The following is a 17,890-nucleotide window of genomic DNA, read 5'->3' as shown; positions in this document are numbered from 1 at the left end:
CCCTTGTTTTCTAAACCGTGTCTATGAACTGAATTTCGGAATAAGATCACATTGGTACTTCACAGTTCGTATGCAGATTTTATTTTTACCCTCCTGTGTGGTAGAACTTTTCTGGTAATTTCGTAATAGTTAAATAATATTGTACTTACATGTTGGCAAATTGTCCTAACTGCATGTATGTAATTGCTCCAAACATGCCAGATATTTTCAAAGCAATCTAAAGGATTTGGATACAACCTGAACCTCCAACATTTAGCGTGAGATTATTGTCTGTAAACTTTTGGGAGGGGTACACTGCTGTACTTACATAATACAACAATTTAAACAACAGTCCAGAGGGGGACCAATGCCGACATGCTCTAATCCAGAAGTATAAATGTGCTATCCTTCCTTCAGCTCACCGTTTTCCTTATGAAATATACTACACCTGATAGTTATATGGCAGCCCTGCATCTGGCTTTGTTGGTCTTCCCGTGTCAGCTAATCCAGAGTTCAGCTTCACTTGTGCTTCTTGGCTTGCTGACTTGACCAGTTTAACACAGGTGAGCCCAGGTGGGTCACCACAAGTTGCTGATCCTCACTAGAGGCTCTGTGCAATCACTGAAGCTGCATAAACTGCTCTGCCTTCCTGAGGTTTTTGATTACCTCTGGCCAAGCTGGTGAATATAAAGGAAACTTCTGACCCTCACTAACCGCTCCCTGAAACTGCTAAAACCCTCTGGATGCAGCTGACCCTAAGCAAGCAAATCCACTGCCCTGAAGTTTTTGATTGCCTCCTGCTGAGCTACCAAATATAAAGAAAGTTTCTGATCCTCACTATTGGCTCTTTGGAACTGCTGAAACTACATGAACCCAGCCAACCCTAATCTGAGTTTAAAAGAAGCTCCTGTAACAACTCTCATATATTGCCTCAAAGAGTAATTGACGCCTGCTAGAGACCATGTGACTCCAGGAAACTTTCTTTGTTCAAGTCTGTTAAAAAATTACAAGCGAACAAGATACAAGGGCTCAGAGATGATTTACTTGCCTTTTCACACTGCCAGAGGTTGATTTTCTCCCTGCACATCTGTTGTGAAATCTGAATCAGACATGTTCCCCTTAGAAGATTTTTACAGAGGAAAGGAGGTCTGCAAAGACACAGGCCTAGGAATCAGGATGTTTTAAGTTCTGTTCCCACGCTGCCACAGTCTCTGTGACATTTAGTCTCTCTGGCCAAGGTTTTCAAGAGTCACTAGTGATTTTTTGTGAGCCTAACTTGAAGCAACTTAAAATGGCCTGATTTTCTGAAGGCGGCTACATGCTCAGCATTTCCTGAACACCCTGTACATCTTCTCCAGTTGGTCCTCCAAAAATCAGTAGTCACTTTAAAAACTCACCTTTTATACCTCAATTTCCTCATCGCTAGAAGAGGATTATGCTTGCCTTCCTCACTAGGAAGTGAAGTTTAATGAAGTTGTGTTTGTAAAATACTTTGAGCTCCTCAGATGGGAGGCACTATTTGACTGCAAAGCGTTGTTATCATGCTAACCGATTTCCCATATCTGACATTTCTGCTGTCCACTTCAGCTCAGCCTCCAGCCACAGTTTCAAAGGAACAAGCATGAAACGTTCTCCCTCTTCCACTGGCCCAAAGCTGTTATAAGCTTGATCACTTTGGTTTAGCTATTGACTGTCTCTACTTCTCCTGCTGTTTAAAGCTAGTCTTTCCGTGCTTATGTATTCCACTCACCAATGAGGTAAAGTTAGACTTTGCTATTTCATTGCCTATTTACTTCTAAATTCTTTCCCTCAAGAAAAAAAAAAAAAAAAAAAAAAAAAAAAATCAACCTTATCACAGTTTTACTACCTTTCCCTGACTCCAAACCTGGTGCAAAGTGGGCTTTGCCATCTTTGTGAGGTCTCTCAAACGACGCCATGCACATTACTGTAAGTAGCTCGTTCATTTCTTACCTTCTCAACATCATTCATATGTTGGTGTTGCTCAGTACCGCAGTGGAGAGGATTGTTGCTTCCTATAATTTAAAATTCTAAATATTCTCCCCTGTGGATGATTCATCTCTGCAGCAGTCCTATAGAAGTCTTCACTGGATCACAAGACACAATCTGTCCACATGTGCATAGACACGCCAACATTGTGTTTGGTATCAATCTTATAATTATGGACTAGATCCTGCAAGCCTTACTTAGACAAAGTCTAATCACGCACTATCAACGGCACTACTCATATGGGGTACATTTTACTCACACGAATAAGGCTTGTGCATGATTGGGCCCTTCAATTACAAGATTTTTGGGGCAGGGACTGTGTCTTCTTTAGCATCATTACGTTGCATGGTGTCTTGCAGAGACTAAAGAGATGTTTAACAACAATTAATGGCGACTGCTCCATTTCTCCATTCCTGATGTTTTTGAGTCATTTTACTTGGGTTTACATTTGACAGTAGTTTACTATTAAAACTACTCACATCCTAAAACATTGAACAGTTTCCTGTGTATCTGCATTGTTAAAGAACCCAACACAGGAGTATCTAGACCAGGAGTTGGCAACCTTTCAGAAGTGGTGTGCCGAGTCTCCATTTATTCACTCTAATTTAAGGTTTTGCGCGCCAGTAATACATTTTAATGTTTTTAGAAGGTCTCTTTCTATAAGTCTATATTCTATAACTAAATTATTGTTGTATGTAAAGTAAATAAGGTTTTTAAAATGTTTAAGAAGCTTCATTTAAAATTAAATTAAAATGCAGAGCTCCCCGGACCGGTGGCCAGGACCCGGGCAGTGTGAGTGCCACTGAAAATCAGCTCGTGTGCCGAAGGCCACAGGGTGCCATAGGGTGCCTACCCCGATCTAGACACTCTACCAAGCTGTGTATCTCACTTGAATTTCTAGAAAGTTATCATTCAAATCCCTGCACTGTTCCAAGGCTATTTTTTTTATTATAATATATATTTATATTTTATATTATTATACTATTATAATCGCCTTAGTTCTTGGATTCAATTTGATGATAGCTCTTTTGCCTTGTAGGGCCATTTACCTGAATCTCAAGAATGACCAAATGTTTTAAAGTCCCATTAGTCTTTGCCCAGAAAAGAACTATTTAACTCCTTAATATAGCAGTAGTACTGGCATTCTTCAGGACGCATAACAGATTATGCATATGTTTAAATGGAGTCCAGTTTTTTTCTTTCTTTCAGCTTTATGCTTAACAATTCACTTTTATTTAATCTTCTCAGTATCAAGATCCTCCCTAAGGCCTTTTCCCCAGTCAGGAATTCCTGAGTCAGATCATACTGTTAGCATCTCTCACTACTGCATTGTGTCTCTAAAAGTTTTCTTTGTGCTTTACATTTGCTTTTGTTGACCCAGTTTCATCGCTGTAAAAAATATAGACAAAAGTGTAGAAGCATTTGACTGTGTGACTTGTTTGGATTTCACAAAATTGATATCACAAGCTCAGTGGAATCCCCCTGGTTTTCTAACATGAGCATGGACACTGTGCTGTCTGATGAATAGATCTCTTGCATCCGAAGAAGTGGGCTGTAGTCCACGAAAGCTTATGCTCTAATAAATTTGTTAGTCTCTAAGGTGCCACAAGTACTCCTGTTCTTTTTGCAGATCTCTTTCTGAGCAAGTATATGCTTGAGCTCTCTCCCACCTCTGAGTACTCTAAGGGCCTGGTCCATATCCCACTGAAGTCAGTAAAAAAACTTGCATCTACTTTAATGGGATTTCAGTCAGGCCCTAAAAGCACAGCAAGTTCATATCAGTAAACTGGGGTGGGGGGATGTAAATGGAACATTAGCCCTCAAATAATTAGTTGGGGGTTGTTTTTTTAAAACAAAAAACTAGGCCCTTCGACTGATAGGACAAAAACCCCATTGAATAACAATAGAGGATCAAGAAAAGGATCAGGAAAACAGTGAGCATCTGTAGGGCAGACTGCTAAGTTCACTCTTTTTCTGGCGGGGACCTGACTGTAGACCCAAGGTGAACTCTCTCCTTGATTTGGAGTCAAAGCAAAGAGCCCACCATGGGCTAGAATAACTTCCCAGCCAGAAAAATGAGTCCAGTTAGTAACTCAAAGCTAAGTTAAAGAAAGAGCAGTATAGTGGACTGAAATTGATGGTATTGTCCTAATAATACCCAGGCTGATCCTGGAGTCCTTATTCACACAAGTAACCCCGGATCGCCAAGTGGCTCCCACTGCTCATCTGAATGAAGGTTCCAGGATGATGCTCCAAACACTTTTTGCATTTGTGTTCAGGCCTACTCACCCTATCCTAAGGGAAACTGGACAGCTCAGGCCATTGGCCAATGCAGAGTTTATTTTGTGAATGCTAGAAGGGGGATTGGACTAGTTCTAATTAGGGTTGTTGGTATTTTGTTTGTTGTTGCTGCTGTTGGGGGGTGGGTTGTTTGTTTGCTTGACCATTTCACAATCACCCATTCTTTCCTAGATGTCACATATTTTGCAGCCACATTATTCTCTCTCTTTGTGTGTGTGTGTGTGTGTGTGTGTGTGTGTGTGTGTGTGTGTGTGTATACACATGTGAAATGGGTTTTTTTTTAAATCAGAATTACTCTGCAGATGCATATAAATAATGAAAACATTTCTGAAAGGCACTAACCTTGTTGTCCGTAGGAGCAGGATAACTTATTTGATCCTCTCCATGACTTAACACTATGTAAAAGAAAAATATTGACTTCTGCAGGCCAGCGTATTTCTGGCTGAATCAGCTGGTGAGCTGTAGAGACAATTTCCATGGTCTTGCACCCAGGGTAAAGTCTGCGTCCTCCTCCATTATTGTGGACTGTGTTTTGTTTTTTTCCCCCCCGAGTATATTTGGTTACAAAAAAATTGTTCAAAATGTTCCTGTTTTCTAATAAGCTGCATATTGTTTTAATACCAGTGGATTTAAGGCATAATGCAAAAAAGTGTGTACTCTATATGTTACTTTATCAAAGGTTTTCTAAATGTTACTTATGTGCTTTAAAATGTACATATTTCTACTATTCTGTCAGATTTTATATTAAGTTCAGAAAACAAGTGTTTAACTAATTTGAGTTTGTAACACCCAATCAAAATCCAGGAAACGTTAAGATATGGCTGCACCATGTTCTCTTTAATATTAGGCGGAGTTTAGAAGGGAGGGAGTTGATTCTTGGTTTGTTTGTTTGTTTGTTTTGGGGTGGGAGGTTAAAGCAAAGTAAGGTGAGGGAAGGTCAGAGCTTCATTGATTCCTTTGAAATACCTGGCTGTTGTCAGTGTGACATTCAAAGGAACAATATTATTTAAACATGATTCCCCACAGCTTCACTCCTTGAATAGAATATTGTCTTTTGTAGTTAAAGAAACAAAATGAAAATGCATCACTTTTGCAGCATTTCTGCTTTTTCTCCTTACACTGCTAATAGCCTTTTTCAAAAGGCCTGTTTAACAATGAAGCAGCCGGTTTGCAAATAATATTAAGAGGAGGTTGTAACTGTGCCTCTGTGGATCACAACTGAGAATGCCAAACTCAAGACTAACTGCTGAGAAATAGGGCAGATACACCCCAAGACTGGTGGCTAATCTTTCATAGGATATACCAAACCAGCAACAAAAGTAAATTTCTGTTTCACCACGCTGGCTAACAAGAAGTCATAAAAGCAGTTTCCTTGGGCATTCCAGTCCTTGTATTACCACCAAAAACACTGGATTTAAAGGTGAGTGGTTCTTTACAACCAGTCTCCTTAACTAAAAGGTTCTTCTGATCCCAAAGGACCAGCCACACACTCAGGTCAATATATAACTTAGATTTTACCCAAAAAAAAAAATCACACTGATGCCAATCCTTCAGTATCTAAAATCTAAAGGTTTAATCATAAAAAGAAAGAAAGGTAAGAGTTAAAACTGGTTAAAGGAATCAGATACTTACAGTAATTGCAAAGTTCTTGGTTCAGGCTTGTAGCAGTGATGGAATAAACCACTGGCTTGATAAGTCTCTGGTTGCTTCCAAATCATTGGCAGAACCTCAGTATCCCCTGGTTAGAATGCTGGAGCAGGATAGAGGCAAAATGGAGGAGTTTCCAGGGCCTTTTATCTCTTCTGCCATGTGGAAGGATACCCACTGTTTTAAAACAAAGCCCTCAGCAGAGGTAGTGGAGAATCACAGGTGACCAGATAGTGTTTGGAGTCACATGGGCAGGTCACATGTTCATGCCCTATTTCGCTCAGTCATTGCAGGAAGCCATTACCTATATTTCAGACAGCATGTTTAAAGGACAATCCACGCAGTGTAGATGGGCATCTCCCATGATCAATTGTGAGTTAAGAGTCCTTCTGATGGGCCACTCAATTAGAATAGTCCCTCCAAGATATGCTGGCTACCTACCTCGTGTGCGTTACCCCAGGAGCAAACATTTGAAATCCAGGAATAGAGCCAATATTCATAACTTCAAATACAAAAATTATACATGCATACAAATAGCATAATCCTAACCAGCAAATCATAACCTTTTCATAGACATCTTACATGCCACGTTTTGTACAAGATTTGTTACAAATATATAACAGTGGCTGCAACAATGATCTATATGGTCATATTTTAACCAGATAACATCACAGAGGTGAGAAGAATACTATAAATATGTGTCCAAACAACATTATACACAACATACTGTAATTTCATAAATAATCAGACATAGTGCTTTACCTATATAGTATTTGTATACTTGAAGTTTGTTGTTATAAACCAAGCTTTTTTGAAGGCTACTGAGAAGATGCAGCATGGTGTACTGGACTGATCATGAGACTAGAAACCAGGAACTCCTGAGTTCTAATCCTGCTTCTGTCACTATAGGCCTCATTCTCTGAATATTCAAAAACTCCACTGAAGTCAGTGTGAGTTTCTGATCCACCAAAAATGCTGGATAGGTTAAATATATGTGACCTTGGGCAAATCAGTTTTTGTGTCTGTCAAATTGAGGTAATAATAGTCATTGACTTTAATTAATCCACCAACATTTCTTGATGTGTGCAAAGCTCTTTGAAGATATACAATCAACTATTAGTACTAGTGATTTATTTGTTGCATAGCAAATGCACTCTTTGTTATTATGCTGTTATGTTATTTTGATTCTAATCAAAGTGCCTCTAGATTAAATGAGATTATTAAACATATTAAATTAGCTTGATTGTTCAAGAATTTTTTTTTTTGAAAAAATAACTTGGCTTTGTCACAAAAGTTATACATGTAATTAATGGAAAGTGTCTGGGTTTGCAAAACAAGGAGAATAAGCAAAGTGTCTGGCAACAGCTTCCCTACAACAGGGCCGCCCAGAGGGAAGGGCAAGTGGGGCAATTTGCCCCAGGCCCTGCAGGGGCCCCCACAAGAATATAGTATTCTATAGTATTGCAACTTTTTTTTATGGAAGAGGCCCCCAAAATTGCTTTGCCCCAGGCCCCCTGAATCTTCTGGGCAGCCCTGCCCTACAAAACATTTTATAATGTATAGTTTGGGGAACGCTGAGCCAAAACACACTGTCGTTGCCGACAGAAAAACCTGACAATTACTTTACGTTGATCCAACTTGGCCGAGCCCAGACTGACCTTGTTTACTCATCTCAGAGTCTTCTAATTCATATTAACTTGGCATTGAAAGGGAACATGTGGCATATGTGCCAAAGACCCATTTTCTGCATCTTTAGACGGAGATAAATGTAGTGCATTGAGTACTGCTAGTGCACTGAGCTCTTAGGTAGATTTATATGTATTAGATAGAACTGGTTAAGTTCCTTTTATCCCCACTGGGCTTTTCATATTTGTTGACCATAAAACTAGCAGCTCAGTAGAAACAACATCTTCTTCTAAGCCTTTGGATATATATATAAAATCCTCCCAGCACCGGCCAATTTTAAAGACACATCCAAAGAGGATGGACAGTTTTAAGCTCTTTTAAAACATAAAAATAGAAGGTTTACTGCAATTTGGCAGCCAAAAAAGCAATTTACAGGTCTCCACAGAATCCATGGCTATGTGTAAGAAAGCTGACCAAGATACTATGGAAAAGATAATGGGGTCGGAGAGCAAAAGAATCTCTCCATTTTGTAACCAGCCTAATCTGGTCTCCAATGAAGTTTCTTAGTTTCTTTTGCTGAGCCAATAAAGCTTAGTGTGATGTAGCAGTTGCATTATTGTGGCTTTAATATGGCTTGGGGAAAGCTGATGAGCAGGGTTGCTTTAAGTTGCTTTATGGATTCACAGCTGCTTGCATAACCTTCACTGTACTGAGAGTAGAAAGACAAAGACACAGGGAAAGTCTGAGCTCTTTCTTTAATTATTTACATTGTTGTCAGTAATAAAGGACTGGAATCTATTATTTGTATTATCAAAGCCAAATGAGATTGTGCGCTGTAGCTGTTAATAAATTAGTGTGCAACATGAAAGCAGTCACATTTTCATTCTCACAACTTACTTCTGTCCAAAATTAAAAGAAGCACTTGCTAATCTACTCACAGACTTTTAAAAAAAAAAGGCATGCGGTGTCATTGTACCTTTGCAAATGGTAGTGCAATAGAGTAGATGTTACCACATCCAAAGAGAAACTGGTAGATGGGAAATCCACCAGAATGAAGAAGCAACAAAAACCCACTAGTCCTGCTAAAGAATTTTTCCAATGTTTATATTCTGCTCCTCTCTTCCTGCAGGCAAAACTCCTATTGACTTCACTGGGTGTTTTGCCAGTGTGAGGACTGTAGGATCAGATCCCGCTAGGCATGCTGATCCCAAACAAGTTAATGTATCTACTAAAATCTAACAGTCTGATTCCACTGCCTGGGGAAGCAGATTGCCTACGTATGCTGTGGAATAACAGAAGATTGAGGATGAATGAACAACAGGAGGATGTATGAAGAAATCAAGACTACCAAAATAAAACAAATAACTTATACATACATTCCGCAACGTCATGTAGTGGTTTTTTGTTTGAGGAGAAGGAACAGCACAGCGTAAAAGCTCACAACTTCTATTTTAGTGGTGTAGGGATTTTTGGTTTGGGGGCTTTTTTAAGTGCGAGAATAATTAGATGATGGAGTTCTGGACATCACATCCTGCTTTCTTGGCATCCTGGTATCTGACTGACTGCTGTTCCTTAGAAGTATTTCAATGTGAAACATTCCTCTTGTCTGTTAGAACAATCTGAAGATCTGTTGGGGGCAACCTATTTAACAAAACCCTTAATCGCTTGAAAGACAAGAACCTTACACCACATCTTTGACTGACAGCACAGCTATAGAAGGATTGCACAGGCAAGAGAGTTTTCATAGTAAAATTCAATCAACAAACACTAGCATCTGATAAAAAAAAAAGAGCTAGAGTTTGAAAACAGTGAATTACAAACTGCCATGCACTTTTAAAGAGGTAAACAAACAAAATGGCTTTACTGTCTATTATATGACCCTCTGCCCCATCACCACTTTTTATTTTATTTTTTTAAAGTTCTGCTACCCGTAGACAAAGAGACACCAGGGAGAGTGCGCTCGGAATGGAGAGCAATGCTGCTTCTGCAATGGATAAACCCTTGTCCTGGAATCCAGCAGGTAAGAATTAACAAGTTACTTTCAAATAAGCACAATGGAAAGAAGTTGTACACAGTGTAAATTGATATCCTGGAAAAATTTGGGTTCAGAAAGAAAAAAGTGAGCTAGTGCTGAAAATTCATCGCTGCTTAACTGTGTGACAGCAGAACAAGGAAGAAGCAGGATCTAGCCGTGAGAGCACAGACTACGGGGCTGGGAACTTGGGCTCTATTCCTGAGGCTACCACTGACTCTTGTGATCTTGGCAAAACACTTAACCTCTGTGATTCAGTTTCCCCATCATTGTAAAACTATTTATTGCTCATAGATGAAAGGTGCTATATATGTGCAAAGGATTACTGTTATTAGCAGCATTGTTTTATGTTTTAGTATATAAGAGCCAGATCCTCAACAGGTGTAAACCAGTGTAGCTCCAGTGAAGTCAATAGTTTGTAAAATAACAAGCAACACGATTTCGGCAAGGGTGTTTCTAGAGTGAACAGATGAGGTCATTTTGTTTGTCAAGTATTTTAAACATTTGTCAAATACATATAAATAATATATAAAATATACACACACATATATATGTGTGTGTGTATTAATATATAAAATACATTATTAATATATATATACATATACATATACATATACATATATATAAAAAAGAACAATGGCAGAATATTTCAATGGGGGGAAGCCATGGCAGGAGGGCCTGTATTACCTAGGGCAGGTTTGCACTTAAAATGCTGCAGCAGCACCACTGTAGCGCTTCAGCGAAGATGCTACTATTCCGACAGGAGAGTTCATCCACATCCCCGAGTGGCTGTAGCTATGTCGATGGAAGAAGCCCTCCTGTTGAGATAGCACTGTCTGTCCCGGGGGTTAGGTTGGTATAACTGCATCGCTTACGGCTGTGGGATTTTCACACCCCTGAGCAATGTAGTTATACCAACATAGGTTTATAGTGTAGCCCTGGCCCTAGTCACCAAGCTAGGTGCACTGATATACTTAAGGATATTTGTAAAACGGGTGAGGTAAGGATAGTCACCCTTTGCCATGTTCAAGTATCACATCACATTTTCAAAGAGGTCGACATGAAAGGGTTGTGCTACCAGAGCTGCCATTAGCATATCCTACACCCGCTCGGTTACAGATGGTCACACGTGTATTATACCTGGACACAGGTGGTCCCTGACCTCAGATCTGCCACGCTGTCTTTGTCAAAATGCATTTTGTTATGGTTTGGCAGGACTTGGGGAGCAAGGGAGGGAGGATCACATATGCACATACATATCTATGTAATATGTTAAATGCTTTAATTCATCCATTGTGTGATAGGATACAGCTATTTTATATCCTATCAAGAGGCTGAAAAGTTAACTGCCGCATATTAACCTTGTTTGTTTGTTTTCCAGCAAGTTCAGGGAATTTTGGGGACATTCACACAGAACAGGTAACATTTTTTCCCCATTCTACTCTATTTCACCCCTTGGTACAAACTACATCTTTCATCCAAATGCAGGACTCCAGTCAGTGGAAGTTCCACACCCATAGGGCTTGTAAAATAGAGCCAGATCTTCATGGTTTGAATCCAGCCCAGATCACCAGCAATCAAAATTTGTTAATGTCGGATCTTGATTTGGTGGAGAAATTAGTAAATTAGTCTCAGTCCACATCCATCTCACAGAAACAGCCACCACATTCCCAACTAATGGCCTCCTTTGCTGGCAGTTTTAGCAGCGAGACTCAGGGCAGGTCTTCACTACGGGGGGGCGGAGGGTCGATTTAATATACACAAATTCAGCTATGCGACTAGCGTAGCTGAATTCGACCTATCGGAGCCAACTTACCCCGCTGTGAGGACGGCGGCAAAATTGACCTCCGCGGCTCCCCGTTGACGGCGCTTACTCCCACCTCCGCTGGTGGAGTAAGAGCGTCGTTTCGGGGATCGATTGTCGCGTCCCGACGAGACGCGATAATTCGATCCCCGAGAGATCGATTTCTACCTGCCGATTCAGGCGGGTAGTGTAGACCTAGCCCAAGAGTTAAAGAGGCATAAAGACTTAAATTGCCCTTCACCCGCTAGAATGTATTTGCTGTCCCGGGGTGGTGCAGTGTGGGTGGGGTGGCCTGTACTGTGGCTGCTGCCTGTGCTGTTCTAGATCTCTGGATATGTGGAACTCGTCAGTCTCTGGAGCTGTCAGTCCAGGATCTTTGAGGAGAAATACATTCACCTCAGTTTTGTTTAGCAGCATGGCAATAACCACGGTCGTTAAGGTTACAAATTAGTTTCCATTCTAGCCCATTTGCAGTTGCTTGTAACGGGCTGAAACACACCTTGGGGTGGGGGGGTGGAAATTTTCAATGTACGTCCTGTGTACAAAAAGGTGATTTTTAAAAAAAACTGAGCAAAACCTGTCCAGCCTCCACCCCCCAAGGACAGTGTGAAAATACACTTTTGTCCCATCATAAAAACAACCTGTGCCAAATAGAACAACTCTCCAGCAACAACATGCTCCAGCCACACCCTCTCCAGCCCCCATCATGCTCCAGTGCACCCTCTCGTGATGGGGGGAGGGACGGTCCCAGAGCAGGTGGCACAGAATGGGCTGTGGTAGCTGTGCACCCCCCAGGAGATTCCCCTGCTCAGAGGGAACCTCCAGCTGCCTCGTTAAGCCAACCCTGCCCTCTCTGTGCTGGCCATAAGTGTACACTATAGGGGAATTGTGAACATTTGCTGACGTACATAGAATAACTATTAAAAGAAGTTAGCAGTAAACATAGGTAACAGCCTCCTTTCCTGAAACGTACCTTAAAAAAATCTCCTCTCTGCATGTGTAGCTATGTTAGCTTTGTAGCTAGTTTCCTCTCTCCGGAACACCTAAGGAATGTTGTGCTGAAAAGAACATGCGTAGTACGTGGGTGCTTTCAAAATTACTCAAATTCCCTAGAGATAAGGGAAGTTACTGTATTAAATAGTCTGGGTCATTAATGATATGCAAGACCCCAATGACAAATTACCATACCTGAAAAAAAGAACAAGATGTACATAGGTCTCTAAGGTTGGAGAAACGTTTTCTGATCTTTAATTACATGATCTCGTTTGATTGTGAAAAGACTATCATAATGTGCAGGGACCTGGGAACAGATAGAGTGTAGTTCTGCTCTGAAAAGTGACTGTTAAAATGGTGGGACTTTGTGTTCATTGTCTCTCAATGACTCCAGATCAAATGTGCGCCGTCTACAAGGCAAAATATGAGGTTTTTTCCTGACTGCCACCCTTGCAAACTCAGGCTGGGATCTGACACTCAGGCTGGGTTCTGTTCTTCTTGGGTATAGTCACATTCAATAAAGATTTTGCAAGGTAAACGCTGCCTTTGATGATAATGTCTTCACCTAATGCCCTCAGCGACATCTGTGCAATTCCATTGATTTCAACGAGTATGCACTGCTCTGACCACTACGAGCTGGGTTTGTACAGCACCTAACACAATGGGGTCCTAGTCCGTGACTAAGGCTCCTAGCTGCTACAGTCATTCAAATCATAAAACTTGGTAGACAATTCTGTTTGATACATGGGGAAAGAAAATCTTGCTTCATCTCCCAGAGCTGGGTTGGCTCCTGCGAGGACAAAAATGCAGTAACAATGTATCTTTGTCTCTGAAGTGAGCAATTATGACAATGACTAATTACACAAGGAAGCAAGATGGAGCCATTTTTACGTTGTCACTTTTCGGAGTGGAACCACACTTCAAAGCCATACAAGCAACGTTAACTTGGACATTTCCTGAATTTTTAGTGCTTACCTAGGTAACTTGAACAGCCTGTTACTGTATTGTTATAGAATATCACATGCATGTTCGTCCTTTGCATGATATACTGCATGCTAAATGTTCTGTACAAGTTCAAAATCAAGAGAGTGTTCTTCTCCATCATTCTGGGGGTTTTTAAATGTTTTTTCTGTGTACAGATATATTGGACGTTCTCATAAGATCTTGGAGAATGGAAAACTTTTCCCTTTTGTCCAGCTAATTGGACTGAATGTTGTTTTATTGAAAATCACGGAAAGAGCCTGGTAGAGTAGTTTGTTGAATTCAGTATTGATATTGCCAAAGCCCTAGGGAACGAGGCTTATGCTTTAGGGAGATGTTTAAAATGCATGTACTCAGAGGGCCATAACCTGGGACTTGTCACCCAGCCCAAGTTGGGGCTGTATCTGGATATTTCCAGTGAGGAGCCAGAGGACCTCCCACCTACAGCCACAGAGTGGCTGTGAAGCCCAATGGCTGAATTATCCCTCCAATGCACCAGTGTATGCCCACCTTCACTCTACTGCTCCTCTAGTCTGGCTTTGCTTCCTGTCCATTGCTTCAGAAGGGCCCCTCTCAATGCTGGGCTCTGTGCCACAAAAGGGGTGCACACCCAGAGCCCAGCCATTTCTTGCACAGTGGAACTGCGCTGGTTCTGCTGCTAGGGAGACTTATGTGGCCATGACATTGAGGATTTGATTTGCCCTATAAGGCAGAGCTGTGCCAAAGAACTGGGGGTCAGAAGTGGCCTATTCCCTGAGTGAGTGGAGACCAGGGGCCTTGCTGAGACTATATCCCCAGCATCATGTAAACAATCTCTTGCACATATATCACTACCTGTGTATTCTTTGCTCACTGTGAATCTTCCCTGAAACCGCAGGAAATTGTTCCCATTCACCTGCCAGGTCCAGAAAAATCACTGACACGTAGCGAAATATTTGACCAAGAAAGGCTTTGCTGTTTGAAGACAATTAGTTCTTTTCTAGAAGAAATGGTTAGCTGCGTTCTCATCACTGGCCACTGTACATCCAGCTGATCTAGTGATTAAAGGTAGAGATGGGGCTGAGTGTGGAAAGTCAGATCCAAACATCTCTGATGTTAGAGATCTGGCATTCGGGTTCAGTTAAGTCAGAGACTGGAAGTCACGAGACTCAAGTTCTGTTCCCAATTCTATTCTATCTGGGTGATCTTGAGAAAGCGCCACATTTTCAGAAGTCTCTTCTCATTTAAGGTGCCTTAATTTTTGGATGCCTAACTTGATACAAGTAGGTCTCTAGAGGTGCTGATCACCTCCATCTATAAAATCAGGCTCCAGATGTCTCAAATTGCACACGTTTGAAATTCCAGGCCTTGACCTCTTTGTGGCTCAGTGTCTTGATCTGAAACTGGGATGATAATGCTTACTGAGTTTTTGTACAGTTCTCGGAGAGCCTGGCACCATGTAAGTGCAAAGTTATTAATTATTTTATTATAGATTAATTAACAAAATGAGCACCACTCCTACAGGAGAGAATTCCTGTGCTACCCTCCTAGCAGAAGACAAGACAGCTGTCAATCTCATAGGATTTAGGAGTGAAAAAGGAGCAAAGAAGCATGGTTACCATAAAGATGTAGACAATGCCTAGTGTTGAAACGTTAGACGGAAACCCCAGGATTTGAGCAGGTGCTACATTCCTGCACCTAAAAACAGAGTGATGTCAATAATTATCCAGTAGTTTGAAATGGTCTTATGGGAACTAGAGTTGAAATGTCCAATATCAATTAAACAAATTAAAGTTCTAAGAGTCTTACACCCCTTAAGAAGACAGAGAATCTGACCATTCATGAACTTTGCTGCACAATCTGCCTGGGAGAGTTGTGGTAGAGGCTATGCATGAAATTCACCAGGAAAGATGACTTGTTTTAGCATTATATAACCTTAGGGGTGTGGTAGAGAAGTGTTTAGTTATATAGAGAGGAATGGGGAAACACTTTCATTTTCCTATAAACTAACTGTTGGTATGTATATGGTGCATGGAGCTTTATCCAGTAAAGGCCAAGTGCCTCCTAACAAACGTGCGCTCCAACTTTTTCCTCATCCACCAAGCAGCGAAAATGCCAAACAAGAGGCTGGAACTAAAATGCAGTATTTACATCAAGACAAAATTCTAGCTGTTGAAATACTTTTTACCCTAAACACACAGCAGTAATATATGCATTGTGCACCGAAGCATTGTTTAAGAACATGATGTGTTATCTCTGTGGTAGAATATATATACCATAAGATGGAGCTGCTGCTCTGATAAATGCTCCTTATTAGGTTGCAAGGGTGTTTTCTTTTTCCTTCACTTGAAGTGAAAGAGTGAAAGCCACATGAATCCCACTGAACTTGCCAGCACACACATAAGCCTGCGGCAGCCTTAACTTACATACTCTTCTTGTTGCCAGTTTTCCACTTTTTCCCCCCCCAATTTAAATTAGTGTATTTTGTAAACTACAGTAGGGCACATACACCCGCTTTCCTTTGATTTCAGCTCCACACCTAGTTTTCTTTCCATCACAAAAAGGTTTCTGCTCATATGTAATCATAAGGGAAGCAGTGATTCACTAGAGCATAACACTTTCCTTAGCAAAGTTTTCACACTTTTTGTAGGCATGCCAACAACATGTAGCATGAAACAGCCTTGCATTCTAGGCATGTGCTGTTTTCATTAATTGTCATGTTGCTTACAAAAATAATGGGCTAAGTTTCAGTTCTGCACATGCATTTGTTGTGCATATATTAGCCCCCCCCCCCCCCACTTATGTGCACTTAAATCAAGTATTTGTAGGTTTGCATTAAGATTACAAAATTGCATCCCTAGCTTTAAAAATCTGGCTCCGGTAATATTGGTATTAATACAATGTTAGAATGTTTGTTATACATTTTAAATAAAGAGAACAAACAAAATAAGGTTTAGCTTTTTCAAATAAGCTTCCATGCAGAGGTTAATTGGAGTCAGTATTTAGATAGGTTTGCATTTCTTTGAATTTGTTTTGGAGTTTCTTAAATATAAAAAGGGTAAATTTTTAAATCTATCATTGCATTTAATTTCTGTATGCTAAAGTGAGTGATTGTATGTTGTTGTTTTTCCCCCAGGAGACTGGAGGAAGTGGATCTCTCAAAGTGGTTCACTTTGGTCTAGTATAATCAAGAATATGAATACTTTCACTTTAAAAGAAAATACTTAAAGCCTGATTAGACTCCCACAGAAATTCATCGCAGTCTTTCATTTGGCTTCAGTTGCCTTTGGATCAGGCCCTTCAAGAGAAAATTCAGTTAAAAGTTTCAGTGATGGTCTGCTTAAAACACTGAATTATTGATTTATAGGCACCTGTCTCTGCAAAAACTGACCCACGTTTATTTATGAAGAGCAAATAAATTTTCATCATGACATCTGATGACATACAAAATCCAATAATCATGGATACCAGTATTACTGTACAAATGGTAATGCTGAAAGATTGGTTTTTCATTAAACAAATCCGTAAACCTCACAGAACAAATTCTCTGTAATTCTCCATGCATTATATATTTTAACAATCTTCACTTGGATGCAGATTTGAATTTCCACTTAAGGCTCTGAAAACCATTCTACCGAGATACTAGCAGATAAAATCTTCACTCAGGATACCTCTGTGAAAGAGCAGCCTTTCACAGTCAGCAGCGTTTTTCTAAGAATGCTCTCAATTTTCGTATCTACATATATCATCTTAGTTGAATAACCATTATTTTGCCTTTAAAAAAAGACATGGAGTCTCTTAAACATCATTCCTTTGGAGTCCAGATTTTAATCTTGCTCCTCTAGCCACTAACAGAAAATGCTACAGAGAAGACAACTTAACCTGTTTCATTACTATACTTGTTCCGGAATTATTAAAAGAGAAAAGGAACTTTATGATGTTTCTTCCTTCCTACCATTTGATCCAGTATATCATGTATGTACACATGTATTGTACTTTACTGTATATACACACATATAGATTAAGCTTGGTCTTTTGGAGCAGTCAGTTATGTAAAACTGAAAGTCAACGATCTACTTGAATTTGCTTTTTGGTTACTGTCTTTAAATGGTACGGTCACGAAATAAATGGATTAAAAATAAAAACTTTTTTTTTTTAATCAAACTGTTTAGAAATACTGTGTTGAGAAAATCTGTGTTTATTTATAATGTATCGATTTATTGTTCATTGGTCCAGCCATTTTTTCCCCCCCGAAGAGTCAAAAGGCTGCTGAAATCTAACATATACTAAGTGGATGGTGGGTTTGGTAGAAATAAAAAAATCCAACATAATTTAGCAGTTTGTATCTGCATATTCAGATATGTCTATTAAAACATACTGAAAAGCTTACGTCTTGAGTGAACAAAACTGTTAAGTGCATAAAATTCTACATATTCAATGGGGAAAATATTAATAAAGTAGGAACTGTGAAACAAACAGCAGTTTACTACAGCATTTCACCACACACAGCTGTATATATAATGGATGGTTACGCTATGCAG

General features: G+C 40.1%; 1 protein-coding gene across 1 annotated transcript in view; it reads left to right on the top strand.

The window, feature by feature from the left end:
- WDPCP (WD repeat containing planar cell polarity effector) overlaps positions 1-17,513 on the top strand; it is a 250,030-nt gene extending 232,517 nt beyond the window's left edge. The window contains exons 16-18 of the mRNA XM_034764195.1: positions 9,480-9,580; positions 10,974-11,011; positions 16,486-17,513. Coding sequence (XP_034620086.1) covers positions 9,480-9,580; positions 10,974-11,011; positions 16,486-16,536 — 190 coding nt within the window. The 3' untranslated portion in view covers positions 16,537-17,513. The remainder of the gene's footprint in view (positions 1-9,479; positions 9,581-10,973; positions 11,012-16,485) is intronic.
- The last annotated feature ends 377 nt before the right edge of the window (positions 17,514-17,890 follow it).

This window comes from Trachemys scripta, chromosome 3 (assembly GCF_013100865.1).
Source record: "Trachemys scripta elegans isolate TJP31775 chromosome 3, CAS_Tse_1.0, whole genome shotgun sequence".
Lineage (NCBI taxonomy): Eukaryota > Metazoa > Chordata > Testudines > Emydidae > Trachemys > Trachemys scripta.
The sequence above is the reverse complement of the archived record's forward strand: the minus strand, read 5'-3'. Positions and strand labels throughout refer to the sequence as shown.